Raw genomic sequence first — 20461 nt, 5'->3', positions numbered from 1 at the left:
TCTGTAACATGATTGTTTTCAAGTTCAGCATGAAGAGTCTTGATGAGCCATCCTCTAAAATAAATTTACTTATCAAATTTATATTTTGCGATAACTATTAACCTTTATCCTTGAGTGGCCTCTGAGCCTTGATGAGCGGTGACTATCGATCGATGCCTCCATTCAGTCTCGAAAAAAAAAGGATGCCCCCCCCCCATAGGGGCAACTGTGCGTGAAATTGTGAGGTAAGGGTTGCGCAATCACTAACCACACGTCTCTTGAATCGGCACTGTTTGAGTCCAGTGGCAAGGAGAAATCCAAGATGACTGGAAACAATGCTGAGGTAAGCAGAGAGCACATACAGCACCTGGAAGTCCCAACTCCATCTGCCTGCTTCCCACCTGACTACAACTTGGATGTCTTCAAGTCCAACGTTAACAAATACCTAATGAACCGCCCCCTTAAGTAAACACTTCATCAAATCTCCACACTAACGTACCATACTTGCAATAACCCTTATCCCTGAGTGGCTTCCGGGCCTTGATAAGTGGTGACTACCGTGTAAAAGAAAAACATAAAAACACACACACACACACACACACACACACACAAAATTTTTTTTAAGTTGTTAGAATTTGGTATATTTGGTACAACAATGATATAATGGATCTGTAATGTGAATCTTAAACATAGGACTTGATTTGATGACTATAGAAAAAGATTAAAATCTCAACAGTATAAGTAGATCTGTGCAGAACAGGAGACTTTGATGGTATGGTCACATTGAAAAAATGGATGACTGCTTGGGTTAGTAGATGTAGTTTCGGTTTCAGAGACCAAATATCCATTGTTAATAGTAATAATAGTAAAATCTCTCTTAGTAATCTATATAACTATAAAGCTCAGATTAGCTTGATTGCTTGGGCATTTAAACCCGTCCATCGAGTTTCTTACTTCCGGTTTCAAAAAATATGTCTGCTTACCCTATTTCATGGCCGCCCTGTCTTAAGTCCGATATAAAAAGCCACTGCTGCTATTTAACTCATACACAAGGTCAACAATATACTTTTTTTTTGTTTTAACTTCTTTTAGCATGTTTTCCTTACAAATAAATATAATTTAACCCTGTTGAGTTAAAAAAAAAACTGATTTAAATATAAATATACAATATCTAACTATAATCATATTTATAACCATATTTACTGCTTTTGACGATTTACTTTTTGTCAGGCCTTAATTAAAAAAATATATTTTCTTTTCAAGGGGGGGGGAGGTAGAAACTTGGTTTTAGTCATGCTTTTAGTAGGGCCCCCTTAATTTTAATTAGTGCTTGCAGTAGTACTCTGGAGGCTTCCTGAGTTTTATTTTTTTTTCACTCATCACTTAAAAAATATGTTTTTTTCAAGTTGATAAAAGACAATATAATCTCAATCACTTTCTGTTTTGAACATTTTTCATTTTATCCTTTAAGTGCCAATGGGTAAACTAGTATTAGATAATAATCAATAATGAATTGGATCTGAAATAATAAATATGTATGAATTAAAATATAATATTTAGGCATATTTTATGAGCAGGTAACGCCGAGTGGTTTGCTAGTAAACTACATGGTTGTAGCATGATGTAATGATTATAGGTGCAGAATGACTTTCTATTTGGAAAGCCATTCTTAATTTGGGGAAAGGGGGGAGGATTTCACATTGATATAGCATGTCGAAAGTCATTTTGATCTTAAAAAAATATTTCTTGATTTAATGAATTCCACACTTTCATTGAAACTTGTCATCCTCTGACAGCTGATTGGATGATCGCTTCAGCATTTTTTTTGTTTGTTTGTTTTTTATAAGACTCACCACTTATCAAGGCTCAAAGGCCATTCAGGGATAAAAGTTAATGAATATAAGGTGGTAGTGTAGTAATCGCAAATAGTCTAAGTTGGATAGAATTTGATTATTTAAGGGGATGGTTCAATAAGAATTTGTTTACATTGGACTTGAAGCCTACCATTTTGTAGTCGGCTGGAAAGCAAACCAGCAGAACAGTGTTCAAGTCCAATGTAAACAAGTTTTTGATGAGCCGTCTCCCTTTAGGTAATCCAATTTACCAAATTTACACTATTAGCGACTACTATGATATTGTCCCATTGACTACTGTACACTCATTAACCCTTATCCTCGAGTGGCCTCTGAGCCTTGATAAGTGGCGACTCCTATGTAGAAAAAAAAACAAAAACAAAAACAAAAAAACCCAAAAGATTTTATTCGTTATAAACCATCATAAGCACATGGTTACTATTTCAAGTAAAAAAAAGCGCTCCTGTAACGTCATTATTTATCTCTCCAGCGTTGTTACTGTCTGAGCTACCGATAGATGGATACAAAAGATTACAAATCAAGCAACTTTGAGCTATGAATGTTTAATTTTGTGCATGCGCAAAATTAAACAAGCATATGATTACTGTTTCTTGTTAATTTCAGTATTGTGTAACCAATAGTTTAAGAGTTTATCGGTTAACTATTTACACACACACACACACACACACACATGCACGCATACATGTACTCTTTTATTTATATAGGATAATTCGTATGCATTTCAGATTAGGTCGTTTAAAAAGCATACATTTGTTCCGCAGTCATTTTCAAATTTGTATTAATATTACCCAACTGACCTGAAATTACTTAAAGCTTTGTATGGGCGAGCCGTAAATTGTCCGCTAAGTGGCCTATTTTCCTTTCAAATTACAATAGTGTAAATTCGCCTGATTTAACGACATCCCAGGACCAAGCAAAAACAAAAATTAGGTGTGGTGTGGCCTGTGACTAATTCAGTAGTACAAATGCCCTAAATTAGTTGCTTATGCAGTTTACCATCCAATCTCGTAAGCAGCCTGAAGATGCCGAAGCAATTATCCAATCAGCTGTCGGATGACAAGTTTCAATGAAAACATGAAATTTATTTAAAATCAAGAAGAAAATTATTAAAACCGAAAATGATTTTCACCATACTGTGCCAATGTGAAATCTCCCTCCTTTGTCCATATTAAAAATGGCTTTCTGAATAGAAAACCATTTTTAACATGGAGAGGAAGGGACGCCACGAAGTTGCCAGACACTCTGGTACTTATGAAGTTTACGATCCAATCTCCAAAATTATGTAAATTAAATTTGTTAAACAGATCTGAATCCTTTACATATATCAAGTTTCAAGGCTGTAGACCAAAATTATGAAAGATTAAATCTTAAACAAATTGCTCAATTCAGAGATTACTGTTTCATTCGGATACCAAAATCTCATATCCCATTTTTTTGTTTCAACCCCTATTTTCTTTCTCTATGTCCCTTAAAAAGATTTAATCTTTAAAATATATTTTCTATGTGTGTGCTGAATAGCAAAATTATATCAAACCAGATTTAATATTTTGCTAATGACTTTTCTCTGAGGAGATGAGCCTACATCGAAAATTCATGGATTAAGGAAATTACTTTGACTGTTGTATTCTTTGTTCAAATAATAAATTTTTGTTGTGAAAAATTATATTTTTCTGAATGAAATTTAAATATAAAAAAAAACTGTAAATTTTATTCAAATGTATTGACCTAAAAAGCCAATATCTTTTCAAAAGTGCTCAATGCATACGCAGAGCTTTTATTAATAAACTTATGGAAACACCAGAAGAAAAAAAAAAAAATGTTCATCTCAGAATAATGAGATGAATTAAACCACAGATTAATGAATTTCGTGGTTTACAGTCTTACAAAATATTTTTGGGAGGTAATATTTGATAATCCCAGCCAAATAAAATTGCTCGATTCAAGGATTACTGTTCCATTTGGATACCAAAATCTCATATCCTCTTTTTTTTTTTTTAACCCCTATTTTCTTTCTCTACGTCCCTTAAAAATATTTAATCTTCAAAAAATATTTCCTATGTATGTTTTGAAAATTATATTTTTCTGAATGAAATTTAAATATAAAACACTGTAAATTTTTAATTTGCTCTATCTAGTATATTGAGCAATTTTTATTTGGCTGAGATTGTCTTATATAAAAATACTAGCGGGGGTGCCTGGCGTTGCCTGGGTGTTTGTAGGTGTGTGTTGATCAAAAAAAAAATAAATAAATAAAATAAAAAAAAAAGTGTTAGTAGGCAGGTTGGAACCCGTACCGCGACGCGGGGGGGGGAAAGAATGTGAAAAAAAGAGTTAGTAATTAAAAGACGAAATAAAAAAAAAACAGAGAGAGAGAGAGAGGTGGGATTGAACTCGAAAGCGTGGGGTGGTTGGTCTTTCTCACTAACCATTACGCCATAGTGGATAGTTAAATGAATGAGTTGTAATTAACAACAACAAATTAAGAATCACGCAGGCGCAGAAATGATAGCGGATAGCGAAATGAATGTCACGCACGCACAGAAATGAAGGTTGCTTTTTAAATCTGGCTGGAGGCCAGTTAAGCTTCCCGCTTTCTGCCGTTTTATTTATTTGGTTCCTTACGATGTCAGGGAAAACCAGCCCCCCCCTAAAAAAAAGGGAAAACTCTGGCAGTGTCCAAATGAATAGCAGTTGTCTGATATGAAGGGTTTCCTCCACATTGATCAAAGCTAATTCCCTTCAAGACGTCTCGGCCCGGAAGGCCAGGCGGATGCCTTTGCTTCGATCAGTTTCGCTTTTATATGAAAAAGATAAACAAGCACTGGAAACCAGGGATTTTATTTAAAACTCGATCAAATAAAAAAATAGAGACAAGGTCTGTTAAAAAATCGGAGATATTACGATTTAGGAACTATAAGAAAAGTTCTCCGTAAATGTAACGTTGTCGAGAAGGCCGAGGAAAAAAGCCTTTCTTGGACATACACAAACGCGTGCGCTCATTTTGCCTTTTATATAATAGACTAGCCTGGGTGTTCGGTGTTGCCTGGGTGTTTTGAGGTGTGTGTTGAGCAAAAAAAAAAAAAAAAAAGTGTCAGTAGGCAGGCAAGCAGGCTCGAACTTGTACTGCGAAGGAGGATAAGAACATTTGCTGTTGTGTCCATCGCCAAACCGGAAGTGACGTAGCTTTAAATTAAGGCTAGGAAATCGACAAGAGGGGATGACTTTTGAAAATATCGGCGAAAAAAGCGACCCCTCCCTGTAGAAAAGTGCCCAGTTAAGGGTGAAAGAATTAATGTGTTTAGCCAATTTTTCGATATTTGTCGTCCGAAGGGTCGAGCTTCAAAAGGATACTAATCTTGTAAAATCCGTCACTTCTGTCGACAGTTTTAGGCAGACATACATACAAACATACATACATACAAACATACATACATACATTTAAACAGACAGGTGAGATTTATATTATAGATTACCTCCCAAAAATATTTTGTAACGACTTGATACCACAAGATTCAAATAATCTGTGATAAAATTCATCTCATTATTCTGATATATATATATATATATATAAGTGTGCCAAAAAATATGAGGCTGCTGAACGTATTCCCAAGTTTTACTTTCTATTCTCCATCGAATTCTGATGAACTGAATATTTTGACGTTTATTCATGAACAATGAAGAATGATTTAAAAGAATCTATATAAATAAAAAATTAAAATGTATTCGGTATCACTGTATGAATCTGAGGATTCTATTGTTAGCATTGGTTTCCCCGATATTTTTTTTTTTCTTTTTTTTTTTCTAGTCAGAATTCTTTCTACAAAGAAATCAGATACTTACAGAAGGGATAGCGTGAATGTTGCCAACGTCCAAAGTGAACGTGACTTTTCTGGAACCAACTGGATTCGAACTTGGGAAACCTAGGTCCGTGTCTTTAACCACTAAACCAACGTCACCTCCCGTTAAAATGTATTGATTGTATGGAAAGTGAATTTAGTTTTCGGGTTATTAGACTTTTGTGTGACACAGACACAGACACAGACACAGACAGACAGACAGACAGACAGACAGACACACACACACACACACACACACACACACACACACACACACACACACACACACACACACACACACACACACACACTCTCTCTCTCCTTCCTTCCTTCCTTCTCACCCTCTATTTCCCTTTCCCCACTACTTGTCCAATTCATCCATAACTGTCATATGTTACGTCATGCTTGTCAGTGATTGGACAGAAAGACGTATAAACATGTTGACGTCTCTTTATTAAGATTATTATTGACTGTGAACGCGGATGTTTCTTACACAAATCCGATGAACCGGTTACTTCGCTGTTAATTTTTTAAATCCATGAACACTCATGCATGATATGACTAGGTGGAGCGTGACATCAAGTTTCATAGACGTGTTTAATCTTATTTAGTTTAAAACAAAGAAATCTATTTATTTTTTTTTTTTTAAATAAACTAAGATGAACGTACAAAATGTATAACGATTTTTTCAATTTTGACTCCTTTTTGACCCCTTAAAAGCTTTTAATCGGCTAAAGACCCATAAAAGAACGGTCCATAAAAAATCCAATCATTTTAGGCCTCTAAGCACCGCTGTGCGACTTTTAGTTTCGGAGGAGATAGAGTTTGAAAATATGGAGACAGACAGATATAGTGAGTTTTATAAATTAGATTTGGTAGTATTTTTGTCTGTTTTGTTGGAGATTTTTCTTTTTTTTCTTTTTACAGGAGTCACCACTTATCAAGGCCCGAAGGCCACTCGAGAATAAGGGTTAATGAGTGTACAGTGCTAAAAATTAAGTAGAAATTGATTATTTAAGGGGACGGTTTAACAAGAATTTGTTTACATTAGACTTGAAGACGACCCTATTGTAGTCAGCCGGAAACTAGGCTAGCGGAACAGTTCCGCAGCTAAGCAATCCTAGGAAAGAAACTTTGTTCGTGGAACTTGTGTTTAGATTAAGGCATAGATAGAGAGTGGCGGAAATCGTTGATAGTGGTTCTTTACAAGCGATGCAATATGCATATGTGGTCATTGTTGAAGTGTAACTCCTACGGTATGCATGTGGGAGATTCTGGACATATGAATGTTAAATGAGTATGACTAATTCATATGATTGTCCTTGGTCTTCTACGTCCTGGTTGCTTATTCTTTGAGGATAGACATTACAGAATAAAGTTTATTTCTTGGAGAAAAAAAATTCCACATGTCTTCTCATTTGGAAATTGTATAGAAATTGACTATTCAAGGGGACGGCTCAACAAGAATTTGTTTACGTTGGACTTGGAGATGACCATGTTATAGTCGGCCGGAAAGCAGGCTAACAGAACAGAGTTCTGCAGTCGGGTAGTTTTAGGAAAGAAGCTGTGTTCATGGAATTCACGTTCATGGAATTCGCGTTTAGATCTAGACACGGAGAGAGAGTGGGGTGGAATGAGTACCTATTTACTTGCCTCTCCACGAGAGCCGAGTTAGACACGAAGGTCGGTTTTTGTAATGTGAGGGAAGGAACAAAAATAAAAATTGTCTCAGTCGTGAAAGATTTTTCCTTCACTGAGAGAGAACAAGAGATTGAAGTGTAGCATCCGAAGAACAGATACTAGACTTTGATCTTGGCCCGAAGGCCAAGAAGTCTGCTCTTATGAGGTAAATGAGTATAACCAATTTATATTTTTGCTATTAGCCCCCCACCCCACCCGTCCATGGTCTTCTGCGTCCTGGTTGCTATCTTTGGGGGATAGGCATAATAGAATGTAGTTTATTTCTTGGAAAAAGATTCCATATGTTTTGCTATTTTGTTGATATAGAGTTTCTGTTTTGGGAGAGGGGGGGGGAGGTAAAATTTTTGTTTTTTGGGGGAGCTATTTCTAATCCTTCCCCCCCCCCCTGCAATATTGGCCATTTCGATTCCTAGAATACAAACATACCATAAGAACGCACATAAAAGGAATTAGCGGATAATTGGGATGCGTTCACTCATTTTCTATCGGCTTCTACATCCCCCCGTCTCTCCCATCTACACCTCACTTTGTCTAGGAAACAAATATTGAAAAAGTATTATCACCAACACGAATTTGTCTGAACATATCAGATTCGTTTGAATGATTTATAGTTGTAGTGGGAATAGCGAAGTTTACGTTCTTGAACAAGTCTAATCAGAATATCTGCAGACTGGTTCTATTGCTTTAATTCATGCCATTGTCTAGCTCCGCCATGAACCACGTACGGCCTACACGAGTTTCTGAAAGGCAGGAGCCACGCTTAATTCCACACGCACCAAATGAATAATTTGGTTAAAGTCAGCTAATGTGCTTCCTAACTTCCGGCGTAGCCTTACCGGAAGCGATGACAAGACAAATCAGTCCCTTCACTTTTATCGTTCTTCAGTATTTCTATTGTGGAAGCGATTTATTGAAATAAAATAGAAGAAAAGGACATTATGGAAAAGTATACACTAAAAATGAACAAAATTATACAGAGAAAAATAATATAATTAGTCCTTGTTAAATAGTTCATTACTGCAAAAAGATTTTGAAGTGTTTCTAATAATTACTTAAAAAAAAAAGAGTGCAAACACACACACACACAGTTCCTATTATATAATAGTAGATAATAATAATAATAATAATAATTATTATTATTATTGTTATTATTATTATTAATAGAAGTAGTAGTAATGATTAAGATTAAGCTTTTACGTTGGTCATAAAATTTTAAATTTCTATGTATCGTTATTCTTTCCTTTTTTATTATTAAGAATAAGCCTCCACTTTTTCTTTGCTTAAAAATTTAAATTTGCATTTTTTCTATTTTTATTGTTATTATTATAAGTTATTATTACGATTAACCCCTTTCCCCGTATTCATAAATTTGAATTTATTGTATACATCATTGTTCCATTATTATTATTATTATTATTATTATTATTATTATTATTATTATTATTATTACTACTACTACTACTACTACTACTACTACTTTTATCAGTTATTATTAATATTAAGCTTTTTCCCCCTGCTCATAAATTTTAATTTGCATTTTTTCTTTCTTATTATTATTGGTTATTATTATGATTAAGCTTCTCCCACTTTACTCATGAATTTAAATTTGCATACGTAATTTTTTATAATAATAATAATAATAATAATAACAATAAAGTAATAATAATAATAATATAATAATAATAATAATAAAGTAATGATAATAATAATAATAAAATAAATAATAATAATAAAGTAATAATAATAATAATAAAATAAATAATAATAATAAAGTAATAATAATAATAATAATAATAAATAATAATAATAAAGTAATAATAATAATGATAAAATAAATAATAATAATAATAATAAAGTAATAATAATAATAATAATAATAATAATAAAGTAATAATAATAATAATAAAATAAATAATAATAATAATAAAGTAATAATAATAATAATAAAATAAATAATAATAATAATAAAGTAATAATAATAATAATAATAAAATAAATAATAATAATAAAGTAATAATAATAATAAAATAAATAATAATAATAAAGTAATAATAATAATGATAAAATAAATAATAATAATAAAAAAAGTAATAATAATAATAAAATAATAATAATAATAAAGTAATAATAATAATAATAAAGTAATAGTAATAATAATAAAGTAATAGTAATAATAAAAAATAAATAATAATAAAAAATAATAATAAAATAATAATAATAATAATAATGATAATATTAATAAAGTAATAATAATAATAAAGTAATAATAATAAAGTAATAATAATATAGTAATAATAATAATAATAAAATAATAATATAATAATAATAATAATAAAGTAATAATAATATAATAATAATAAAGTAATAATAATAATAATAATAATAATAATAATAATAATAATAATAATAATAATAAAGATTAAGCCATTTCTTATTTGCTCATAAAATTAAATTTTCACATGCCATTGTTGGAGCAAGTAAAACAAATCTACGTTCACTTTTTCTTTTATTTAAATTTTTTTTTTTTTTTTTTTTTTTTTTTTACCAAAATGATTGTACATCGTGTTCAATAACTTAAAAAAAAAAAAAGAAGAAAAAAAAGGGGGAGATATTGATATGCCGTAAAACCAAACCAAACAACCAGACCAAATCTAATTATAATATTAAGTGTCTTTGGGATTTTGGTGAGGAACGTTTCTCCAGATTCGTTTTCGTTGTGTCGGGGTTATCCAATAGCGAGCGAACATTCGTCTAAAAATAGACCAGTCTTCGCAGTCAATTCGCAAAAAAAAACTGGCGGTGTCAGTTTTCACCTGTTCAGCTTTTTCGTCTACCTGAGTGAAGCTACCTACACTGAACTCTATATGGAATTTGCCAGTCTCCTGTAAGTAGCTACGTTTATCTTGCACACTTTACTTCACCCTGTCATCTTATCTCTAGTGCTAACTAGATTCTCTTCAAAACGATAGACATTATTAAGAAAAAAAAAAAAAAAAAAAGAAAATTCGGTGATGTTCCAGTATTTAAAAGAATTTGTTATTTTACCCCAAACAAGGCACCGTATCACTTGTACGTAAGGAGCTACTATTTGGGACCAAATATACAGAGATAATATGTAGGGGGTTGAGCAGCAAGATGTCTGTTCACATTACACTTGAATTTCTGCATGTCAACACAGCCAGGGAAACGGGTAGAAGAATTCCACAGTCTGACAGCTCAGGAGAAGAAACTATTAGAGTAGAAGGATTTCCGGCATCTAAGGATCTCTACAGTGTAGGGGTGGGATTTTGCTGCTTGTTGGGTTAGTCGGTGAATTTACATCAATGAGGTACAAGTACCTTGAGTTCATTGGAGCACATGCCATCAAAATACTTGTAAAACGAGCGCAGGACAGCAACATTTCAGTGATGGGATAAGGTTGAAATTTGGCTGATAGCACGAGACCGATTAGGTTGAAAATTTTTTTGGACCCTGTCTAAGACTGATAGATGCACTAGTTTATGTGCGGCCACAATACTCCATGCATGGGCGAATAGTGACCTTGTAGAGATATAGGATACTCTCTGGTGTGAGCAACTTTCTAACACGATAGAGAGAATCTACCTTCTTCTTTGCAGCAGCATTGGCAATGTCCTCAATTTATTTATTCCAATCCATGTTGATTGTGAATAGCCAACAAAGCAAAAAAAGGGGTTAAAAATATATATAACAAAAAAAATGTTACCAAAGGCAAGCTAAAGTTACTCTTCTACCTACCTGGATAAGTTTTTTGTGTTTTAACTTATTTTAAAGCGTTTTTTTTTTTTTTACTTAAAAATAAAGGTTGAGTAAAGCCTTTTTAGAACGAATTACAAAATGATGTTCTTACTTGAACTACAGTCGAGCCTCAGGAATCACTCAAAAATCGAAAATTAAACAAAATACGAGTAAAAAAACAACAAACTTTTTCCATGATTCATGACATTCATTGGGTGTGTTACTATCACTATTTTTAATTTTCGATTTTTGAGCGATTATTGTGACCCAACTATAGCCCAAATAAGACCACCATTTTTTTTTTATATCTAATTCTAGTTTTACACTAATTTTATTTATTTTTTTTTTTAGCTAAAAAACACTTTAAAATAAGTTCCTACACAAAAAACTTATCCGGGTATGTAGAAGAGTAACTTAGCTTGCCTTTAGTAACATTTTTTTAGTTGTATGTTTATTTTTTTCATCCATTTTTTGGTTTGTTGGTTATTCTGGAGTATCAGCGAAAATTCTTGCTAAAGCAGACATTTTGGTTGGGTAGGTGACTATAATAATAATCCTCAAGATTACATACTTTTATACTTCATTAAATAGCTTTATTAGATTGAATTATTAACCGTTTATTATTATTGTTCCCGTTGATGGAAAACAAGGTCAATTTTTAATATGAGGAGAATTCAAGTCCCCCACCCCATCACTCTGGATTTGAAAAAAAAAAAAATATTTATCAGCACTCCTCCTGTCATTGATCCCTATGAAAACACTCATCAAATTTTATAATAAGAGTGAAACCAGAATTTTTTTTTTTTTTTTTTTTTTTTTACACAGTGATCACCACTTATCAAGGCCCGGAAGCCACTCAGGGATAAGGGTTATTGAAAGTACATTACGTTAGTGTGGAGATTTGATGAAGTGTTTACTTAAGGGGGGGGGGCGATTCATTAGGAATTTGTTAACGTTGAACTTGAAGACATCCAAGTTGTAGTCCGGTAGGAAGCAGGCAGACGGAACAGAGTTCCACAGGCGTGCAGGTCTAAGAAAGAAGCTTTGTTCATGGAATCCACGTTTTGATTTAGGCACAGATATAGAGTGGGGGAAATTTTTTACAGTGGTTTCAGCTAGACGGGTGTTTTTCGTGAAAGATTGGAGTTCAGACGAGCACCTGCCATGGAAATAACGATAAAACAAGGATAGGCTCGCAACGTCTCTTCTGTGGGAGAGAGGTTGCAGGGTAGAGAAAAGGGCATCCCCCACTAAGCCACAAAGTCTATTTTGTACTCTGTCAAGGCAGGATAGGCTGTTTTTAGCAGCTCCTGCCCAGATATGGCAACAGTATTCCATCCTTAGATGTACTTGGCTTTTATATAGATAGAGAAAATGAAATGTGAACTAAATAATTGACATACAACAAAGCCTACAATTTTTTTTTTCTTGTTGAAAAGCCGGGGGGGGGGGGAGCACAATTGTTGGGGTACTCAGTAAGGGGGTCATGCAGTCATCAAAATTTGAGAAGCACTGGAATAAACTTTCAGTTCGTTAGTAGTTTCAGTTAGGTCATTGACATAATGTGACACACATAGGTAGATAGATGTACGATATTATGTGTGTGCACTATTATTATATATGAGACTAGCCTGGGTGCCCGGCGTTGCCCGGTATTTGAAGATGTGTGTTGAGCAAAAAGAAAAAAAAAAAAGTGGTAGTTGGCAGGCAGCCTCGAACCCATACCGTGAAGGAGGAAAAGAATGTGAAAAAATTTTTTTAAAATGTGACATCTTTGCTGTTGCGTCCATCGCCAAACCGGAAGTGGCAAAGTAAACATATTTATATAGAGAAATAAATACAGAAATAGAGAATACATACCTATATAAAAAAAAATAAAAAAGAACAAACTGAGTTATGTGTTCATCAACGTTTCGTCTATATTTCGAGACTTCCTTCAGTTTGTCCCTTTTTAATTTCTCTATTCCGTCAGAATATTATTTCAATTATTCTCATCACATATGTATATATATATATAGGTAAGTGAGAATGTGTAAATTAAAGCTAGTCAATTGAAAAGAGGGGATGATTTTCAAAAATATCAGCGAAAAAAGCGACCCCTCCTTGTAGAAAAGTGCCCAATTGAGGGTGAAGAAATTAATGCTTTTAGCCAATTTTTCGATATTTGTTTTTGTTTTTTTACATGTAGGTCACCACTTATCAAGGCCCGAAGGCCACTCAAGGATAAAGGTTATTGCGTGTACAGTAATCAATGAGATAGTATTGTAGTAATCATTAGTATTGGGGGTTTTGATAGAGTGTCTTACTTAAGGGGGCGGTTTGTCAGGAGTTTGTTTATGTTGGACTTGAAGACGTCCAAGTTGTAGTCAGGTGGGAAACAGGCAAGCGGCATAGAGTTTCACTGGCATGCAGTTCTAAGAAAGAAGCTTTGCTCATGAAATCTACGTTTGGATTTAGGCACAGATAAAGAGTGCGGACAATTATTGACAGTAGTTTCAGCCAGACGGGTGTTTCTCGTGAAAGATTGACGGGGGGGATGAGGGATTGGAGCTCAGACGAGCACCTGCCATGGAAATAATGATAAAACAAAGACAGGCTCGCAACGTCTCTTCTGTGGGAGAGAGGTTGCAGGGAAGAGAAAAGGGCATTCCCCACTAAACCACGAAGTCTATTTTGTTCTCTGTCTAGGCAGGATAGACTGTTTTTAGCAGCTCCTGCCCAGATGTGGCAGCAGTACTCCATCCTTGGACGTACTTGGCTTTTCTACAGATAGAGAATTGCATCTGTAGTGAGATATCTTCTGGAGCGGTAGAAGGATCCCACCATTTTCTCAGCGTCCCTGGCAACAGACTTGATGTACATATTCCATTTCAGATCAGGAGTAAAGGTCAAACCCAGAAGCTTATCAAAACATGGAGCCTCTCCAAGACGAGAGCCATCCATTTCAATTGATGCCAGATGGGGATCAGAGCGTTGATGATGTAAAGATAGAAGCTTGGTTTTGGATGCATTAAAAGTGATCAGCCACCTCTTCCCCCATTGTACCACGTGCTCAAGATCAGAGGAGAGAGAATTAGAGAGAACTTTGTCATTTACGGCCTTTGATGTGTTGCCATAGATGGTCGTGTCATCAGCATAGATGTCAACAAATGATTTAAGTATGTGTTTTGGGAGATCATTGATGTAGATCAGGAAGAGAGTTGGGCCCAGGATGGACCTCTGAGGGACTCGAGCATTAATACTGTGGGCTTCTGATTTCTGCCCATCAACCACTACTCTTATGAACTTATCGGAGAGAAATGATTTAATAATTGAGAAAACATTTCCATTAATACCGTAGCTGGAAATCTTGTGAAGTAGGCCCTTATGCCATACCTTATCGAAGGCCTTCGATATGTCAAGAGCAATTGCCTTGGAAAGGAAACCTTTGTCAAGAGATTCACTAATCCTATGTGAAATAACCGTTGTTGTCCGTAAGGGTGTCAGTTGAGCAAAAAAAACTAAAAAAACAAAAGGAAAATTGTGAGCGAAAAAAAAAAAAAGAATAAAGTGGTAGGAGGCAGGCAGGCTCGAACCCGTACCGCGAAGGAGGAAAAGAAAGTGAAAATAAAAAAGTGACTCGTTAGCTGTTGCGCCCATCGCCAAACTGGAAGTGACGTAGGTTTAAATTAAGGCTAAACAATCGAAAAGAGACTTTTGAAAATATTGTCGATAAAAGCTACCCCTGCTTGTAGAAAAGTGCCCACTTGAGGGTGAAGGAATTAATGATTTTGGCCAATTTTTCGATATTTGTCGTCCGAAGGGTCGAGCTTCAAAATTATACTAATATCGTGAAAATCCGTCGCCTCTGTCAAAAGTTTTAGGCAGACATACAAACATACATACATACATTTAAACAGATAGGCATCTATATATATAAAAGCGAAAATGTATGTATGTATGTACACTTTTCCTCGATGTCCACAAAAGGCTTCTTTCAGAGAAGCGCTCGCTCGGTTCACAACTTCTTAAAACTTTTTATATCATCTATGAATTGTAATATCTCACACTTAACCACGGAGCTCGCCTGTCTATTTAATTTTATTGACTTTCAAACGTTAATTATTCGACATTTCCCGCGTCGGCACGCGTTACATTCGGTTTTCGGTATAAAAAAAGCGAAACTCGACTCTAATTACTGGCCTAATTACAGTGGTCTCTAGAGAGCTAAGTATCGTTTGGTCAATGTCGACTTCGTCATATCAGACGGTAGCTTTCATTTCGAGACGAGACACTCCCCCTAATAAACAGGGAGCTGGTTTTCCCCGAACTTAGTTAAAAAAAAAAAAAACGATTTATTTATTTATTTATTTATTTAACAACTGTCCCGCAGAAAATCGTAACTGCTGAATAGCTATCGCCATCACGTCAATAATTCGTCAAAAACGCGCACTTGTTTTTTCCAACTGCACGTCAAGGCTTCGTTTTTTTTTAACTTGTAAAAAACGGGCACCTGTGTTTTTTTTCACATTTTACTATACGCGTCAAGTCTTCGTTTTTTTTTTTTTTTTGTACACACACCTACAAACACTCGGGCAACGCCGGGTACCCCTTGCTAGTCTAATATATAAATCTCACCTATCTGAATATTTCCTGGAAAATATCACTTCTTCAAAGGTTAGAAATATTTGTTTATAAATTGTCGTTCAAATAAACCAAATGTTCACGTTGTCATGGCAATGTCATTTTGTATTCGATGCTTGTGGTCTTAAAGTAGCGGAAGTAATTTCTGGGTTATGTTCAGAATTGTAAGTGTGGTGGTGGTGGTGGTGGGTGAAAGAATGCTGAGTGTGAACTAGTATGCTATGCGTCTCATTTTACTTCACCAAAGATCATAGAAATCAAGGGCCTCTCCATTCCTGGGGCTGACACCTAATCTCTGTATAAAATACATAGATACTACAAACAAGTAAAAATAGTTAAATTTATTGCAAAATAAACTGCGGCGGGGGAGAGGGGACTTCTTGAATCAGCGCTTATCGTAAATTCAAGCACAATCAAACAACGTGGAGGTTTCTATAATGTATCGCCATTAATGAGTAAACTTCTATTAAAAGAACATAATTTAATTATAGACACAGACTAACTCTGTCACACCTTTAAAAAAAAGCACCTCCTATAATAATTAATGCATACTAGCGGGACCTGTGGAAATTCCACAGGGGACTCATTCATATGTAATATATTGATGTTGGCATTCTGTGGATGTTCAGCATAAATGGAGAGGCTCTGATATTATTGTACCTATTTACTATGCCTCCCCACGGGACAGAGTTAGACACCAGGGTCGTTTTTTAATGTGGAGAAAAGGTACAAAAATAAAAATTGTCTCAGTCGTGAAGGATTTCTCCTCCACCGAAAGAGAACAAGAAAATGAAGTGCAGCATCTGAAGAACAGATACTACACTTTGATCTTGGCCTAGCTCTTTTGTTAAAACTGCAAAAGTATTTATCTAAGCTATCAGGGACGCCCGGGGTAGCTCGGTCGTAAAGTACGCTTAAATATGATATTTTAATTTTTGCAGATTTCATATATATTATTGTAGAGTTAATTTTTTTATCGATGTTTATATATTATAAAGTTGCGATTACAAAAATAAAAAAATATATATCTATATGACTTGGGTTGATCAGCTTGAATCAAAACCAAATTCCAAACTTATATATATATATATATATATATATATATATATATATATATAAAATAAATAACAAGAGTTTATATTCCAAAGTACATGGTGTTAACAATTCTGTATTTTATTCCTTCACATCAATTGATTTATACAGTTCTTGACAGTATCTGTTTCGTAGCGCACAATGAATCACTTTATTATTTTATCAATTAGTGAATTTATTATGCCCTTAACTCATCAGATTGATATAATAATAAAGTGATTGATTGTGTGCTACGAAACAGATACTGTCAAGAACTGTATAAATCAATTAATGTAAAGGAATAAAATACAGAATTGTTAACATCATGTACTTTGGAATATAAACTTTTGTTATTTATTTTATATATTTTTGTTATTTTTGTTATATATATTGCTCTGTATTCACATTGAGCTTCTTATATAAGGATTGATATATAACAAGAAAAATATATTTATACAGAAATAGATATATATTAATATATATATATATATATATATATATATATATAATATATATATAACTTTAGTTCGTTCTGCTATAATTGAAACCAAAACTTATGAAGAATTCTTGGTAAAATTATTTATAAAAAAAAAATAGATGACTTAAGTGGCATCAGCTATAATCGAAACTGAAACCGAGACTTATGAAGAATTCTTAATAAAATTATTTAAAAAAAAAATATTGGAGTGCCATTAGCTATAATCGAAACCGAAACCAAAACTTATGAGGAATTATTGGTAAAATTATTTATAAAAAAATAGATGACTTAAGTGCCATTAGCTATAATCGAAACCAAAATTATGAAGAATTCTTAGTAAAATTATTTGTAAAAAATTAAATTACTTGAGTGCCATCAGCTATAATCGAAACCAAAACCAAAACTTGGGAAGGATTCTTGATAAAATCATTTATTACAATAAAATACATAACAAAAATACACTCATTTCATTTCACATTCATATTTGAATTATAATTATATTATATATTTGTTCCCAAAAGAATATGAATTGCATCATATCTTTTTAAATATATTAACGGCTACATGACGTTAATAAAAAAAAATCTTACTCTCTTTCATAACGATATTGCCCCCCCTCCCCACTTTATTTTATTTTATTTTTTTTTTTTTTGAATTTCTAACATTTTCTATTTCTGAAATGGAACAGAGTCATACATTTCATTACATCAAAAATATATCAAATATTTGTACTGGTGTTTTGTTTTCTTAATCTCATTCCCCCAGACCTCGAAATAAAGACGAAACGTTGATGAACACACAGCTTGGTTTATTCCTTTTTTTAAATTTTTCTATAGATATTTGAATATACCATTAGAGTTCTTCTTTACATCTCAAACACTGTGTCAACAAAAAAGATGAGAACACAATTTTCCTCTTTTCAACTGTCCATTTAAATATTTTTTTTTTTTTTTTTTTTTTATTACGTTTTCACCCCAAACAAGGCACATTGCCACTCTGGTGTAGGGGGCTACTATCAGGGGCAGCAACTACTGGGGCACTATGTAGGGATTTGGGCAGCAAGATGTCGGTTCACGTTGCACTTGAACTTCTGCATGTCAGTACAGTTAGGGAAGCAGGATCCTGGAATGGAATTCCAGAGTCTAGCGGTTCTGGGGAAGAAACTACTGGAGTAGAAAGATCTTTTACATCTAGGGATCTCTACTGTGTGGGGGTGGGATTTAGCTGCCTGTCGGGTTTGTCGAGGGTGTCTGCGGCGTGGGGGTACAAGTGTCTGCAGTTCGTCAGAGCATTCACCATTAAAATACTTGTAGAACATGCAGAGGGATGCAACGTTTCGTCGATGGGACAGAGGCTGAAGCTCTCTCTCTCTCTCTCTCTCTTGTAAGTATTCAAGCTCTCTCTCTCTCTCTCTCTTGTAAGTATTCAAGCTCTCTCTCTCTCTCTCTAGTAAGTATTCAAGCCCTCTCTCTCTCTCTCTCTCTCTTTCTCTCTCTCTCTCTCTCTTGTAAGTATTCAAGCTCTCTCTCTCTCTCTAGTAAGTATTCAAGCCCCCCCCCTCTCTCTCTCTCTCTCTCTCTCTCTCTCCTTGAGTAACATCACTTGGAATAGGTGCACCATTTCTCATAAAAGCCAGGTGTGTGTGTGGGTGTTAGCCAAACTGAAGAGATCTTAGGCTGAGAATATTATGTGATTTTGAATATTTAGTCAGGGTTTACTTTTAGGGGAAAGTATCCTCATGCCAGGTTGTTCTGACAAACTCCTGTACAGAGTGATCTTAGACAATCGAGGATAGTGATTAGTAAGGCATTTTTTTTTTCATGTTCCTTTAATCAGAGTTCTAAAAAATCCAGAGGTCTCTTTCCGTAACTAAAACTTCAACTCTACATAAGATACATAGACATTCGGATGTTCCATTAAAGTCCTTTATCTCTCAAACACTGAGTTTGTAAAGAAACTGATAACATAACTTGCCTCTCCCCAATCGATAATTTAAATATATTATAGCATATCTTTCGTTTTGGTTTCTTGGTCTTACCTTAGATACTCAAGGATAGTATCTAGTAGTCATTTAAGCCCTCTCTAGTCATTTAAGCTCTCTGCTTGTCTGTCTGTCTGTCTGTCTGTCTCTCTCTCTCTCTCTTTCTCTCTCTCTCTCTCTCTCTAATAGATATTCAAGCTCTTTCTCTCTAGTAGGTATTCAAACTCTCTCTCTCTCTCTCTCTCTCTAGTAGGTATTTAAGCGCTCTCTCTCTCTAGTAGGTATTCAAGCTCTCTCTCTCTCTCTAGTAGGTATTCAAGCTCTCTATCTCTAGTAGGTATTCAAGCTCTCTCTCTCTAGTAGGTATTCAAGCTCTCTCTCTCTAGTAGGTATTCAAATTCTCTCTCTCTCTCTAGTAGGCATTCAAGCTCTCTCTCTAGTACGCATTCAAGCTCTCTCTCTCTCTCTAGTAGGTATTCAAGCTCTCTCTCTCTCTCTCTCTCTCTCTCTCTCTCTCTCTCTCTCTCTCTCTCTCTCTCTCTAGTAGGTATTCAAGCTCTCTCTCTCTCTTTCTTTGTCTCCCTCTCTCTCTCCCTGTCTGTCTCTCTCTCTCTAGTAGGTATTCAAGCTCCCTCATTTATGTTACTCCTAATCTGAGTTGTGAAATGTATTTCTTATTATAAAAGTAGGTATTCAAACTCTCTCTCTCTCTAGTAGGCATTCAAGCTCTCTCTCTAGTAGGCATTCAAGCTCTCTCTCTCTCTAGTAGGTATTCAAGCTCTCTCTCTCTCTCTCTCTAGTAGGTATTCAAGCTCTCTCTCTCTCTCTCTCTTTGTCTCTCTCTCTCTGTCTCTCTCTCTCCCTGTCTCTCTCTCTCTCTCTCTCTCTCTCTCTCTCTCTCTCTCTCTCTCTCTAGTAGGTATTCAAGCTCCCTCATTTATGTTACTTCTAATCTGAGTTGTGAAATGTATTTCTTATTATAAAAAAATTTAAGGCACACTCTGCTGCATGGTCAGTTATGACATCAGTTTTTTTTTTCTGAATTTGAACTTAAATTAACCTTTAAATTTATGGACTGTATATTGCTTGCATTTGATCAGAAAATCAAGTTAAACTATTGATAACGTGAAAGTATGGAGGAGGAAAAGTGACCTTTTTAAAA

At 34.4% G+C, this 20461-nt stretch overlaps 1 protein-coding gene across 2 annotated transcripts in view; it reads left to right on the top strand.

Annotated features, from left to right (window-relative positions):
• Positions 1–20461, top strand: part of LOC145269510 (inositol polyphosphate 5-phosphatase K-like) — a 300729-nt gene that overhangs the window by 29690 nt on the left and 250578 nt on the right. The window contains exon 1 of one of the 2 annotated variants that reach the window (XM_080125250.1): positions 10175–10274. The exons of the other annotated variant lie outside the window; for it this stretch is intronic. Coding sequence (XP_079981376.1) covers positions 10255–10274 — 20 coding nt within the window. The 5' untranslated portion in view covers positions 10175–10254. Of the gene's footprint in view, positions 1–10174; positions 10275–20461 lie in introns of those variants that run through there. 2 annotated transcript variants of the gene reach the window in all.

This window comes from Euprymna scolopes, chromosome 45 (genome assembly GCF_053919585.1).
Source record: "Euprymna scolopes isolate OS-2025 chromosome 45, ASM5391958v1, whole genome shotgun sequence".
In the NCBI taxonomy this organism is placed as follows: domain Eukaryota; kingdom Metazoa; phylum Mollusca; class Cephalopoda; order Sepiida; family Sepiolidae; genus Euprymna; species Euprymna scolopes.
This window is presented reverse-complemented; position numbering and strand designations above follow the sequence as displayed.